We start from the raw sequence: 14,757 nt of genomic DNA on the forward strand, positions 1-14,757 counted from the left end.
CTTCCTGGCAGAGCTCGTCCCTGCGCTGAGCCCCCGTCCTTCTGAGAATCCCCTCCTCCTGAGGCCTCCGGCGGGGCCTCACCATCCAGGGTGATGGGCAGTGTCACCTGGCGGTTGTAAGTGCCCCTGTCAGAGTTCCTTACTACCCAGGAGAGCCTGGGCCCATTGTTTCCCTCCCTGAGCTTCCGAGCCCCGCTCTGAAATGGGGATGCCGACCTGCCTGGGGAGGGGGGGCTTCGAGGATGAGGTCAAACTGAACGGAGTGGGAGATGTCACTTTCTCATCACCACCATCTCCCCCGTGCCCACGTGGCTGCATCTCATCCCCTCAGTGTCCAAGTTGACAGTGGCTTATCATCCTGCCCTGCCACTAACGAGCTGAGTGACAGGGCAAGTCCCCTCCTCTGTGGGCTTCAGTTTTGCGACCTGTCCGGTGGGAGGGGATTGGTCTGGATTATTGGTGGCCCACTCATAGCTCTGGACTCCTTTCCCCGCCTCATCATCCGTGGCAGACAAAACAGTCACCACTCTTCCCCGCTGAGGCCAGATAGGGCCTCAGAATCCTTCTCACACAGCTCTCCAGGCAGCCATTCTAGCGCAGGGCTGACTCACAGCTGAAACCCATTGGCCACCCTTGAACCTGGTGATCCAATTCCATGTGGCACCTGTTTCTCTGCACCTGCTATGGTGCATGGAGTCAGTGATTACCTGGCTGGAGGTCGGTCTCTGCCTCTGGAGGGTAGGAGGGATGGGTTCTCTCTTTTTTTTTTTTTTTTTAATTAAAAGACAGAGTCTTGTTCTGTCACCCAGGCTGGTATGCAGTGGCATGATCTTGGCTCACTGCAACCTCCTGCCTCAGCAAGTGTGTGCCAACCAAGCCCAACTAATTTTTGTATTTTTTGTAGAAACAGGGTTTTGCCATGTTGCCCAGGCTGGTCTCCAACTCCCGGGCTCAAGCAGTCTGCTCACCTCAGCCTCCTAAAGTGCTGAGCTACCGTGCCTGGCCAGGGATAGGTTCTGTCTCTGCACCCTGGGTGCAGGTGGGGTGCCTGACTGTTGAGCAGCGAGTGCTTGTTGAATGGGAACCTGCTGGCTGATGAATGGGGAACCCGGTGCTTCAGGGAGAGACCCTGAGCTTCACTTCTCTGTGGGGCTCCTCTTTGGGCTCCTGGATGTTGGGGAGCAGGTCCCCTTCCTCCCTGCCCCTAGCAGCTGGGCTATACCTTCCCCTGGGTGGCAGAGGCAGGGCCTGATGACTGTCTCATGCCATCCTCAGGTGGGAGGTGTCAGAGCCCAGCTCATGCACATCAGCTGGTGGAGCAGGCCTGGCCTTGGAGAATGAGACCTGTGTGCCAGGGGCAGATGGCCTGGAGGCTCCAGTGACTGAGGGGCCTGGCTCTGTAGATGAGAAGCTGCCTGCCCCTGAGCCCTGTGTCGGGATGTCATGCCCTCCAGGCTGGGGCCATGTGAGTGCCCTGGGCATGAGGGTGGCTGGGGCTGTTGAGTCCTTTACCTGGCTGGGAGAATGAGGAGCACCCATTGCCACCGTCCTCCAGGCCAGAGCAAGAACACCATCCTTCTGTGGGAATGCTGTCTGAGGGCCACCCCTGCTCAGAAAAGAAGCTTAGAAAGAGGGCTCAGGGCCCCTGGGGAGGCTCCCATTCCCCTTGCAAGCCAGGCTGAGGGAAGCATCTGAGGAGAGTGTAATGCAGCTGCTGTGCAGAGAAATGCTACCAGGTTCCCGCCTGGCATCCAGGGGCTGGAGGCTGACTGGCGTTGCTCTCTGGCCTGGGTGCTGGCAACCCTCGCCCCTCATGGCTGGGGGGATTGCAGGGCCAGGCATGCTCCCATGTCCCACTCTTGGTCCCCAGCTCTCGGCCAGGCCCACAGTGAGCACTCATGCTGCTGAGGAGCCTGCAAAGGTGGGGTGTGCAGCAAGGACACCCGCTGCGAGACCGGGGAGCCGATCTCGCCAAGGGAGGAGGGGAGGGAGCCCCTGGTGCACACACGCCACTTCCTGGTCTCTCTGCTGCTGCCTGAGAAGATCGGGACGGGGGTCGCTGGGTGCTCAGAGGAGGCCCAGACCCACCAGCTTGTTGCTATTCCCCACAGCTGGATGCCACCTCTGCAGGGGAGAAGGCTCCCTCCCCATGGGGCAGCATCAGGACGGGGGCTCAAGCTGCACATGTGTGGACCCCTGCGGCGGGGTCGTGCTCCGTCTCCTGCGGGCGAGGTGAGGGCCCCCGGGATGCTCCTGGGGACCAGCACTCATGGTAACTCTCCTGTCCACTTGCATCTTGCCTCCTTCTAAAAAGCATTTGAGGTGGATTGCAGAAAATCCAGACTATATGGGAACACGTGGTAATACACAAGGAGACTAAGCATAGTAGCTGACAGCCACTTCAAATGTGGGTGTTGTTTGGCTGAAAGGTAGGAAAAGACAATAACGCCCGGCAGTGTGGCACGAGAGCCATTCCTGATGGCCCTAGCAGAGCGGCCGGGGGGGTCCCCAATTGATGACCCAAGCAGAGAAACCTTAGCTTTAAGATACACAGCGTTCTTCTATTTTCCCAATCTTGTTTTATTGCAGTATAACACAGATATTATAAAATTTACCATCCTAACTGTTTCTCCCTGTGCAGGTCAGTGGCATAAAAGCACAGTCACATTGTTGTGTGGCCATCACCACCAACCTCTCCAGAACTTTTCCAGTTTCGCAAACTGGAGCTCTGTCCCTGTGAAACACGAACTCCCATTTCCCCTTCTGCAGCCCCTGGCAACCTCCATTATCCTTTCTGTCTCCAGATTCCACAATTCTAGGGACCTTGTAGAGGTGGAATCATATAGCATTTGCCTTTTCGTGACTAGTTTTCACTGAGCGTGATGTCCTCACAGTTCCTCCATGTTGTAGCATGTGTGAGTGTTTCCTTCTTAAGGCTGAAAAAGATTCCATTGTGAGTGTATCCTTTACATGTTTATCCATTTATTCATCAGTGGACACTTGGCTTCCTTCCACACTTTGGCTATTGTGAATAATGCTTCTGTGAACATGAGTGTGCAAATATCTGTTTGAGTTCCTGCTTTCAGTTCTTTTGGGTGTATATCTAGAAGTGTGGTAGGTAGCTGGGTCAGATGAGAATTCTACGTTTAATTTTTGTGGAACTGCTGGACTGTTTTCCCCAGTGGCTGCAGCATTTTACATTTCCACTAATGGTGCATAAGAGTTGCAATGTCCTCCCATCCTTGCCAACACTTTTTATTTCTGTGGTTTTTTTTTGTTTTTGTTTTTGTTTTTGAGACAGAGTCTCATTCTGTTGCCGAGGCTGGAGTGCAGTGGCATGATCTTGGCTCATTGTAACCTTCGCCTCCGGGGCTCAAGTGATTCTCGTGCTTCAGCCTCCCGAGTAGCTAGGACTACAGGCGTCTGCCACCATGCCTGGCTAATTTTTTGTTTAGTAGAGATGGGGTTTCACCATGTTGGCCAGGCTGGTCCCAAACTCCTGACCTCAGGTGATCTGCCTGCCTTGGCCTCCCAAAGTGCTGGGATTACAGGCATGAGCCGCCACACCTGGCCTATTTCTGTGTTTTTTTTATAACGGCCATCCTAATGGGCTTGAGAAGATACACCATGTTCTTAAACGAAAACCCTGACCACTTGCTCAGTAAAATGTCAGCCTGTTTAAAACCGAGACCAAAAAGAGATTTCTTTTCTCTCTTTTCTTTTCTCTTCTTTTCTTTTCTTTTTTGAGACAAAAAAGAAAACCTCTGTCACCAGGTTGGAGTGTAGTGGCACAATCTTAGCTCACTACAACCTCCACCACCTGGGCTGAAGCCATCCTCCCACCTCAGCCTCCTGAATAGCTACTATATCCTGCTAATTTTTGTAGTTTTGGCAGAGATGGGATCTCCCTGTGTTGCCCAGCCTAATCTCCTGAGCTCAAGCGATCCTTCTGCCTCGGCCTCTCAAAGTGCTGGGATTATAGGCATGAGCCACTGTGCCCAACCAACAGATTTTTTTTCTTTTTCTTTTTTTTCTTTTTTTTGAGACTAAGAGTTTTCTTCTGTCGCCCAGGCTGAAGTGCAGTGGTGTGATCTTGGCTCACTGCAACCTCCGCCTCCCATGTTCAAACGATTCTCATGCCTCAGCCTCCTGAGCAGCTGGGACTCCAGGTATGTGCCACCACACCTGGCTAATTTTTTGTATTTTATTGTATTAGAGAGGGGGTTTCGCCATGATGGCCACGCTGGTCTCAAACTCCTGACCTCAGGTGATCCACCCGCCTTGGCCTCCCAAAGTGCTGGAATTACAGGCATGAGCCACTGAGCCTATTTCTTTTGAGGATATTCCTAAAAGAGAGACTTGAGAAAACTGGCCCTAGTAACATCTTTATGATAGACACAATCAGAGATTTTCATATTGTGATTTTTTTTTCTTTTTTTTTTTGAGATGGAGTCTCGCTCTGTCACCCAGGCTGGAGTCCAGTGGCACAATCTTGGCTCACTGCAACCTCTGCCTCCTGGGTTCAAGTGATTCTCTGCCTCAGCCTCCTGAGTAGCTGGGATTACAGGTGAGCACCACCACGCTCAGCTGATTTTTGTATTTTTAGTAGAGATGGGGTTTCACCATGTTGGTCAGGCTCGTCTCGAACTCCTGACCTTGTGATCCGCCGCCCAAAGTGCTGTGATTACAGGCGTGAGCCACTGCGCCTGGCCCATATTGCAATTCTTATAATGCCTCTCGGTCAACAATAACAGCTACCATTTGTCAAGTATCTACTATGTGCCAGGCACTTGTTATCTTCCCTTTTAAAAATCTTTATAAATGACTCTGCAAGGTAGATGCCATTATCTTTTTTTCTAAATCTAAGATTCAGAGGGTTAAGTCAGTTGTCTGAGGTCACACAGCTGGTAAGTGGCAGAGCCGGGACTGAAACCCATGCAGGCCTTATGTGCTAGAGCTGTCCAGTGAGCCCGGGCTGCGGTCTTTGCTGAGCCTGCCCCTTGGGGCTCTGGATCTCTGCTTCGTCCACGCAGGTCTGATGGAGCTGCGTTTCCTGTGCATGGACTCTGCCCTCAGGGTGCCTGTCCAGGAAGAGCTATGTGGCCTGGCAAGCAAGCCTGGGAGCCGGCAGGAGGTCTGCCAGGCTGTCCCGTGCCCTGCTCGGTGAGTGAGGGGAGCAAGACTGTGTGCCGGCCTTCTCCCTGTAAGTGGGAGACGCGAGCCTTGGCTCCATGCCTGGTGACCTGCGGAGGGGGGCAGGTGCTGCTGGCTGTGCGCTGTGTGAGGCTGGACCATGGCCGCCCCATCCCCCTGCCTCACTCCAAGTGCAGGCCAGAGCCCCGGCCCAGCCCCTTTGAGGACTGCAAACCAGAGCCCTGCCCTGCCAGGTGGGCCCCTTCCCAAGGAGACAGGGGGTGCTAGGTCTGCATCCTGGCTCTTCCCTCACCTCCAAGCCAGACCTTTGGACCCTCAGTGTCCTCACCAGTGGGAGCAGGTCATTTTATGCCCCCAGAAGACTGGGGGGGTTTAATGAAAGGATTAGATGCATGTAAAGTACATGCTAAATGCAATGAGTGTAAAATGCATGCTCGATGCAACGCGTGTAAAGTACATTGCACGGGATCGGGATGCTGTGGGCGCACATGGTTGCTGGTGCGTTTCTTCATCGCCTGCTCTTTATGGAGCACCTAGGCCCCGGGGCCGTCCTGGAGCTAGGGGACACAGCAGAGAACAAGGCAGACAAATGTCCCTGACCTCCTGGAGCAAATGCAGGGGGAAAGGGGGACAGATAATAATAGGACAGGCGGGGAATGCAGTTTGATGGATGGTGTTCAGTGCGATGCAGCCAAACACAGCGGGAGGGGAGGAGGGGAGGGCTGGCGGGGTGGGCTCCAGGGCAGTGGTGCTGGGATCACTGTTCAAGACAGACATGCAGGGCCCTTGGGTGCCCGGACCCCTGCCCCCACTGTCTGTGGGATACGACATCTGTCGTTTGCCCTCACCTTTCTCTTCTGTAAAATGGGTTTGTCCAAATGTTCTGTCCACTCTGCCAAGCCTCTTGGTGAGGACACAAGGGGGCCTCCAGAAAGAGAACCTCTCCGGGCCCTTCCCAGCTTCCTGTCTCTTCCTAGTCTGGGGAAATGAAGGGGAGACCTGGCTCCCCTGGGTTCCCAGGCCCTGGGGCTGTTTGGGGTCCCTGACTCCAGTTTGCTCCAGGTGGCGGTACAAGCTGGCGGCCTGCAGCGTGAGCTGTGGGGGAGGGGTCGTGCGGAGGATCCTGTATTGTGCCCGGGCCCATGGGGAGGACGATGGTGAGGAGATCCTGTTGGACACCCAGTGCCAGGGGCTGCCTCGTCCGGAACCCCAGGAGGCCTGCAGCCTGGAGCCCTGCCCACCTAGGTGAGTCAGCCGGTGATGGGAGGGGCAGCTCCTGGTGTGTGCAGATGCCAGGCCAGGCGCTGTGGTGTGTGCCTGTAATCACAGCTACTTGGAAAGCTGAATCAGGAGAACCACTTGAGTCCAGGAGTGCAAGTCCAACCTGGGCAACACAGTGAGACCTCATCTCTGAAAAAAAAACAAGACGGGGCCAGGTGTGGTGGCTCACGCCTGTAATCCCAGCACTATGGAAGGCTGAAGCGGGTGGATCACCTGAGGTCAGGAGCTTGAGACCAGCCTGGCCAACATGGTGAAACCTCATCTTTACTAAAAATACAAAAATTAGGCTGGGCACGGTGGCTCACTCCTGTAATCCCAGCACTTTGGGAGGCTGAGGCGGGCAGATCACCTGAGGTTGGGAGTTCAAGACCAGCCTGTCCAACATACAGAAACCTCGTCTCTACTAAAAATACAAAATTAGCCGGGCATGGTGGTACATGCCTGTAATCCCAGTTACTTGGGAGGCTGAGGCAGAATCGATTGAACCCGGGAGGCCAAGGTTGTGGTGAGCCAAGATCACGCCACTGCACTCCAGCCTGGCTAACAGCAGCGAAACTCCATCTCAAAAAAAAAAAAAAAAAGAAAAGAAAACCCACAAAAATTAGCCTGGCGTGGTGGTGTGCACCTGTCATCCCAGCTACTTCGGAGGCGGAGGCAGGAGAATCGCTTGAACCCGGGAGGCGGAGGTTGCAGTGAGCCGAGATGGCGCCGCTGCACTCCAGCCTGGGCTACAGAGCGAGACTCCATCTCAAAAACAAAACAACAAAACAAAACAAGACAGGGTGGGGGGCTCAGTGGCCCAAGAGCCAGTCTGTAAGGAATAGGGCTACCTGGCAGGCTGTGCTAGTTGTGGGAGGTGAAGTTTAAGCACCATGCAGGCAGGGTGCAGTGTGGGGAGGCCTGGGGGACAGAGGAGGCAGCATTTGAGCAGAACCTAAAGCTGTGAGCACCAGCATTCTGATGTGGAAGACGGGAGGGATGGAGGTCTCCGCAGGGACACACAGCCACACTAGGACACGGGACAGAATCATGTTCAAGTCCGTGGGGTCCGGAGCCCAGTGGTAAAGGGCGAACATTTGCCTACCTCATTTACAATTCTTTAGTGGTTTCTTTTTGTAGGTTTGCATTTTTAGTAAAGAAATACTTTTCTATATCATACAGAAACGTCCAGAAAAGAATATAACAGACATGTATGTTCCAGCACTCAGGTTTAATAGATAGCATCCTACTGCCATGTTTCCTTCCTGTCCACTTACTTTTATTTATTTAATTTATTTATTTTGAGACGGAGTCTCGCTTTGTTGCCCAGGCAGTGATGCAATCTCGGCTCACTGCAACCTCCGCCTCCCGGGTTCAAGCCATTCTCCTGTCTCAGCCTCCTAAGTAGCTGGGAATACAGGCACCCACCACCACACCCAGCTAACTTTTGTATTTTTAGTAGAGACAGGGTTTCACCATATTGGTCAGGCCGATCTTGAACTCCTGACCTCAGGAGATCTGCCTACCTCAGCATTCCAAAGTGCCGGGATTACAGATGTGAGCCATCACACCCGGCCAGTCTCCTTAGTTTTAAATAAATCCAGTTACAGATAAGATTTCACTTAAATTTAGGCTGGTCATGGCTCACGCCTGTAATCTCAGCACTTTAGGAGGCTGAGATGGGTGGATCATTTGAGCCCAGGAGTTTGAGACCAGCCTGGGCAACATGCCAAAACCTCGTCTCTACTATAAATACAAAAATTAGCTGGGCATGGTGGTGCATGCCAGTATTCCCAGCTACTTGGGAGGCTGAGGCAGGAGAATCGCCTGAGCCTTGGGAGGTCAAGGCTGCAGTGAGCAGAGATCACACCACCACTGCATGCCAGCCTGGGCAACAGCATGAGACCCTGTCTCAAAAAAAAAAAAAAAAAAAAGATTTTACTTAAATTTAAACCCTGTACTAATCTGTGATTTATTTGGAGTATGTTGCAAAGTAGGGACCAAAGGATTTTTTTTTTTTTCTAAATTGTTAACCAGCATCTGTTGAACAAGCCCTGATGCCTCCAGGTGGCTCCTTGGTGGTATTGGTGTGTGTTAGAATCTATGTCTGGGCTTTCTACTAGGTTTTTTTCTTCTCCTTTTTTTTTTTTTTTTTTTGAGACAGTTTTTCTCTGTCACCCAGGGTGGAGTGCAGTGGCGCGATCTCAGCTCACTGCAACCTCCGCCTCCTGGGTTCAAGTGATTTTCATGCCTCAGCTTCCCGAGTAGCTGGGATTACAGGTGCCCGCCACCACCCCCAACTGATTTTGTGTTTTTAATAGAGACAGGGTTTCACTGTGTTGGCCAGGCTGGTCTTGAACTCCTGACCTCAAGTGATCTGCCAGGTTCTGTTTTTTGTGTTTTTTTTTCTAGCTATTCTCTTGCCCATACAAAATTGTTTTAAATGTTGTAGCTTTATAACCATTTAACATCTGTGTCACTAGTGTGTCCTGATTTCTTTGCCTGTGCTAAAGTCCCTTGGCTGTGTGTCCCATTTGTTTTTCCACATCACATTTAGAGATGATCTGGGATTTTATGGGAATTGCAGGGTTTTTCACACTGCACGCTGCCTGCATGGTGCTTAAACTTCACCTCCCACACCTAGCACAGCCTGCCAGGTAGCCCTGTTCTCTACAGACCGCCTCTTGGGCCACTGAGCCTCCCCTCACTTTTTTTTAGAGATGGGGGTCTCACTATGTTGCCCAGTCTGGACTTGAATTCCTGGGCTCAAGTGATCCTCCTGCTTCAGCCTCCCGCGTAGCTGGGATGCAGGCACACACCACATGAGCTCTGGCCATCCCTCTGACGTTGCTGTAGCCACGCTGGCCTCATTGTCCTAGAACATTCCAGGGATACTCCCCTGACTTAGGGCTTCTGTGCTAGCTCTCACTGCCTGATGTCTTCTGTGGATATCCTCGAGGCCCTGGATATCCCTCCCCCAGGCTCGGCTCAGACACCACAACTCCAGAGTGGCCCAGAGCCCTCCCTGAGCATCGGTCCAGAACGGCACTGTCGTCCCTCCTATGATGCTCTGCTTGGCCCTTTGGGAGGCTGAGGCAGGAGGATCACTTGAGCCCAGGAGATCTAGACCAGCCTGGGCAACATAGTGAGACCCCATCTCTACAAAAAATACAAAAATTGGCTGTGCACGGTGGCTTATGCCTGTAATCCCAGCACTTTGGGAGGCCAAGGCGGGCAGATCACGAGATCAGGAGATCTAGACCATCCTGGCTAACACGGTGAAACCCTGTCTCTACTAAAAATACAAAAAAATTAGCTGGGTGTGGTGGTGGGTGCCTGTAGTCCCAGCTACTCGGGAGGCTGAGGCAGGAGAATGACGTGAACCCAGGAGGCGGAGCTTGCAGTGAGCTGAGATTGTGCCACTGCACTCCAGTCTGGGCGATAGAGTGAGACTCCATCTCAAAAACAAAAACAAACAAACAAAAATTACAAAAATTAGCCAGGCATGATGGCACACGCCTGTAGTCTCAGCTACTTGGGAGGCTGAGGTGAGAGGATGGCTTGAACCCTGGAGGTTGAGGCTGCAGTGAGCAGTGATCGCACCACTGCCCTCCAGCCTGGGTGACAGAGTGAGACCGTGTCTCAAAGAAAACCATTAAAATAAAATAAAAAATAAAATTTCTGCAATGCACACGACAGCCTCCACAGCAAATCAGCATCCAGTTGCTCATGCCAGTGATGCCCAAATGGAGAACAATCCACGCTCTGAGAGGAGGTGGGGTCTGGTTTGGTTCACTGCCACCTCCCAGTGTCATGTAGAACAGTGCCAAGCCACGGAAGGCACGGGTCCAAGAGCCAGCGCTGCAGGGTCATGGGGAAGCACAGTATTGCGATGAAGATCCCAGCTCCCTTGCAGGCTGCCTGGGTTCGTGTCTGGGCTCTGAAGAATGCGGGCCATAATTAGTTATTGATTGATTACAGATCAACATGGGCAGCCTTCCCTTGCCCAAGGGAAGGGAACTCGGCCTTCCCTTGCAGAACGTGGGGTGTTGAGATCTGTCTCCTGTTACCCAGGGGCTCGCTTCCTGTTGCTGTTACTTGGGTCCATAGGCAGCCCCTGGGGTGCTGACAGGTGTTCTGTGATAAAGGCGACTAGAGGGGGATGTGCAATTAGGGAAACGGGCCTCTTCCCCCTAGGGCCTTTTGGTAGCTCTCCTGTGGCCGTGAGCCCTGGCCCCAGACAGGAGGGGCTCAGTGGCTGCACTTTCCATCTTGCCTGGCCACGGAAGCTGTCTAGGCAACTGTGGAAGGACACGTGGGTGGAGAGGGGCCTGCGTGGGGCAGTACCGTCTCTGGGGAGACCTAGCCTCTCTCTGGGGTCTTCTCTTCCTGCAGGTGGAAAGTCATGTCCCTTGGCCCATGTTCGGCCAGCTGTGGCCTTGGCACTGCTAGACGCTCGGTGGCCTGTGTGCAGCTCGACCAAGGCCAGGACGTGGAGGTGGACGAGGCGGCCTGTGTGGCGCTGGTGCGGCCCCAGGCCAGTGTCCCCTGTCTCATTGCCGACTGCACCTACCGCTGGCATGTTGGCACCTGGATGGAGGTGAGCACAGCGCGCGCTCAGAATCCCTATGGGGCTGGGGTGGGTATCAGCTGTGGCTCCTCATGTGTGAGGGAGTCTAGGAGGCATTGGCTCATTGTATCCCCTGAAAGGAAGGAGAGAGCTGCACCCGTTGGTGAGGGGGCACCTAGAGGCAGAGAGACAGAGGGCCTAGAGACCTGTGGGCAGCTAGGACTTAAGAGGCCCTTAGGTTTGGGGACGCTGGAAGATGAACGGCAGGCCACTCAGTTCTACACAGATGAGGGAATGCCAGCTGTGCCACGCATTTGGCAGGGCAGGACAGACAAGGGTAAATGGGTTTCAGGCTGCCCCCTGGAGGGGCTCGCTCATGGTGTGGAGGGGGCATAGGGGTACAGCAGACAGAGATGAGCCGCAGCCCCGCAGACCTGCTTGCTCTAAGGCTTGGAGGGACAGAGAGGCCGTGAGGGTGACAGGGACCCAGACTTGAATTATGGCTCCTCCCACCTATATGACCCATGCAAGGTGCCCTCTCTGAGCCTCAGTTTTCTCATCTGTGGAATGGAGACACTTAACTGCCTCCCAGCTTGTACAAGGATTATATTGGATCACTCCTGGCCTGTGGTTACCACTGTCCTTGTCACCTTCTGGCAGGGTCAGCTGTGACTCCTCCTCCCCTCTCTTGGCAGTGCTCTGTTTCCTGTGGGGATGGCATCCAGCGCCGGCGTGACACCTGCCTCGGACCCCAGGCCCAGGCGCCTGTGCCGGCTGATTTCTGCCAGCACTTGCCCAAGCCGGTGACTGTGCGTGGCTGCTGGGCTGGGCCCTGTGTGGGACAGGGGATGCCCAGCCTGGTGCCCCACGAAGAAGCCGCTGCTCCAGGACGGACCACAGCCACCCCTGCTGGTGCCTCCCTGGAGTGGTCCCAGGCCCGGGCCCTGCTCTTCTCCCCGGCTCCCCAGCCTCAGCGGCTCCTGCCCGGGCCCCAGGAAAACTCAGCACAGTCCAGTTATGTCCTGTCCTCCTTCCTGTCAGGCAGCTGCTGCAGGAGGGGTGGGCAAAGGCATCTTCCTCTGGGAAGGACTGGCACAAGCACTTGGTCCCTGGGTTGTGTGCCTGGGAGGCTGGGATCAGGGCTGGCCCTCTTCCTCCCTGGCAAAGCAAAACCTTCCTTTACTACTATCAAGGGGAAGTAACTTGAAGGTAGGAACCAAGCTTGCAAGCCCCCTAGCCTCTGGGCTGCTCTGCATGTGCCCCCTCTTGCTGGATCATCTGGAAACCGCCCTGTGCCCTGAGGGTGATGCTCTGACCTATGCAGCCCCCCTCCGTGTCCTGAGAAGGCTTCCAGCTGGGCCTTGGAGGACAGGGTCCACCCCTACCTCCTGGTCTCCTTCCTCAGCTCGGAAGCCCCGGAGCCTGCCCTGCTGGGAATCCGGGAAGCACTGCTTACCTGTCTCCTGCTCCCTTTTCAGGTGCCTGTGGCAGGCAGCACCTTGAGCCAACAGGAACCATTGACATGCGAGGCCCAGGGCAGGCAGACTGTGCAGTGGCCATTGGGCGGCCCCTCGGGGAGGTGGTGACCCTCCGCGTCCTTGAGAGTTCTCTCAACTGCAGTGCGGGTATGTCTAGGGCCATGCAAGCGATGCTGCCAGTTATGGGCCCTGCCAGGAGCCAGCACGATGCTGCATGCCCCATTCCTGGCAGGAGCCCATGTGCATTCCCACCTGTAGTTTGCATCCCATCTCATGACTGGGGAGTGATGATCTGCACTTTACAGATGAGGAAACTGAGGCTAGGAGAGATTAAGTGATGTGCCCAGTTACTTAGAGTCACGTAGCCAGCAGTGGGAGAGGCGGGACTTGAACTCAGCTCAGTCTACCCTGGAGCCACTCCTCTGCTGACCAGGCGTGGGAGTGCTGGACCCTCACTGCCCTGCCGCTTCCTAGGGGACATGTTGCTGCTCTGGGGCCGGCTCACCTGGAGGAAGATGTGCAGGAAGCTGTTGGACATGACTTTCAGCTCCAAGACCAACACGCTGGTGGTGAGGCAGCACTGCGGGCGGCCAGGAGGCGGGGTGCTGCTGCGGTATGGGAGCCAGCTTGCTCCTGAAACCTTCTACAGAGGTATGGCCAGGCCTTCTCCACCTCCCTTGGGTGCTCCAGTCCTGGCAGGGAGGCTGGGTGGGTGCTGCTGGGGATGGGGCCGGTCCCAGTGGGGCAGTGGGAAGATACGGAGGGAACTGACTGAGATGGAAGGAACTGGGGTTGGCCAGTGTCAGTCTGCACATGCCAGGGAGGGGTCACAGGATGAATGCTACATCCCTCCTCTGTGGGACCGTGCAGCAAGATGGACGGATGTGGGACATGGTCCACATCCTCAGTCAGTCCTCAGGCCTCTGCCCCACACCCACCTGCCCCGCCCCCAACCCTCCAGCCTTTCAAGGCCTTTTAGGGTTTTTGTGGAGGCCACTGTCCCTCAGCCCTGTTTCAGTGCACTGGTGTAAGCACACATGCTTGTACATGCACGTGCACCCACAAGCACACCTCAGGCAGAGGATGCCACCTCAGGGACCCCAGCCTTGCCCGTGGCCCCCTAGATACCCCCGATAGCCCTCTCGGTTGTCCTGGGGGGCTTGCCCTCTCCCAACAGCCCAAGCTGGCCGAAGTTGGCTTCCCTAGCCGGTTCCAGAGGTTCCTCAGCTCCCCCAGGTGTCCGGGGCTTAGTGGCAACAGGGGCTTAGCCTCTGCAGAGACCTAGTGCGCCGCCTCCTTGCCCCAGACCTGCCCGGGCAGAGAGCCGTGTATGTGTCTCAGTGCACAGGCGCTGCTGGGCCCTGCCAAAAGGCCACGAGCCCACTGTCACCGTTCACATTGCTTCTCGCTTCCCGGCCCAGCCCCGCCCACACAGGCATCTGCCTTGAAAGAGGTGCAGGAGGTACAGGCAGGTGGGGGCTCCAGTGAGCTCTGATGAACAGCAGTGGCCGCCATGGGTGGAGCCTATCCTTGGTGCCAGGTTCAGTGTTAAACACTCTTGCACGTGTGACATCATTGAGTCCTAAAGACCACTCTGCTCAGTGCATGCCATTGTTTCCTTCGGTTACAGAGGAGGGAACCAGAGCCCAGAACATTTAGCCTTTGCCTAAAGTCACTGGGCCAGGAAGTGGTAGAGGTGGGGTTCAGCAGGATTTGCCTGGGAACCCCAATATTGACCACAGTGCCATGCTGCCCTGCACGGCTCCCTGGCTGTGAGTTGTCCTGGCCTCTGGCACCACCGGTCTGTCTGGGTTCCTATGTCCCTATGTCCCACCTGCAGAATGTGACATGCAGCTCTTTGGGCCCTGGGGTGAAATCGTGAGCCCCTCGCTGAGTCCAGCCACGAGTAATGCAGGGGGCTGCCGGCTCTTCATTAATGTGGCTCCGCACGCACGGATTGCCATCCATGCCCTGGCCACCAACATGGGCGCTGGGACCGAGGGAGCCAATGCCAGCTACATCTCGGTGAGGCCCAGCATGGGGACTTGTGCTGTGATTCTGGACAGTTTTCCCTAGGGCGTGCAGGGCTAGGGGACCCCCTTCAGTTTATTTCAGACTAAAACCCTCAAAATCATTAGTGAAAGAATGGGAGAAGAGAGCTTCCTCCACATATTCACCAAGAAATGTTTTTTGAGCTACCTACAAGAGTGAAATAGTGGCTCACAACTGTAATCCCAGCACTTTGGGAGGCCGAGGAGGGAAGATTACTTGAGGTCAGGAGTTCGAGACCAGCCT

General features: G+C 54.9%; 1 protein-coding gene across 3 annotated transcripts in view; it reads left to right on the plus strand.

The window, feature by feature from the left end:
- ADAMTS13 (ADAM metallopeptidase with thrombospondin type 1 motif 13) overlaps positions 1-14,757 on the plus strand; it is a 41,220-nt gene that overhangs the window by 25,124 nt on the left and 1,339 nt on the right. For 2 of the 3 annotated variants that reach the window (XM_063696841.1, XM_031014871.3), the window contains 9 exons: positions 1,276-1,465; positions 2,112-2,232; positions 5,034-5,163; positions 6,217-6,399; positions 10,810-11,014; positions 11,680-11,998; positions 12,463-12,609; positions 12,937-13,113; positions 14,303-14,487. In XM_063696841.1, coding sequence (XP_063552911.1) covers positions 1,276-1,465; positions 2,112-2,232; positions 5,034-5,163; positions 6,217-6,399; positions 10,810-11,014; positions 11,680-11,998; positions 12,463-12,609; positions 12,937-13,113; positions 14,303-14,487 — 1,657 coding nt within the window. The remainder of the gene's footprint in view (positions 1-1,275; positions 1,466-2,111; positions 2,233-5,033; positions 5,164-6,216; positions 6,400-10,809; positions 11,015-11,679; positions 11,999-12,462; positions 12,610-12,936; positions 13,114-14,302; positions 14,488-14,757) is intronic. The other variant, XM_063696842.1, reaches the window with a different exon arrangement.

Source organism: Gorilla gorilla, chromosome 13 (assembly GCF_029281585.2).
Source record: "Gorilla gorilla gorilla isolate KB3781 chromosome 13, NHGRI_mGorGor1-v2.1_pri, whole genome shotgun sequence".
In the NCBI taxonomy this organism is placed as follows: Eukaryota; Metazoa; Chordata; class Mammalia; order Primates; family Hominidae; genus Gorilla; species Gorilla gorilla.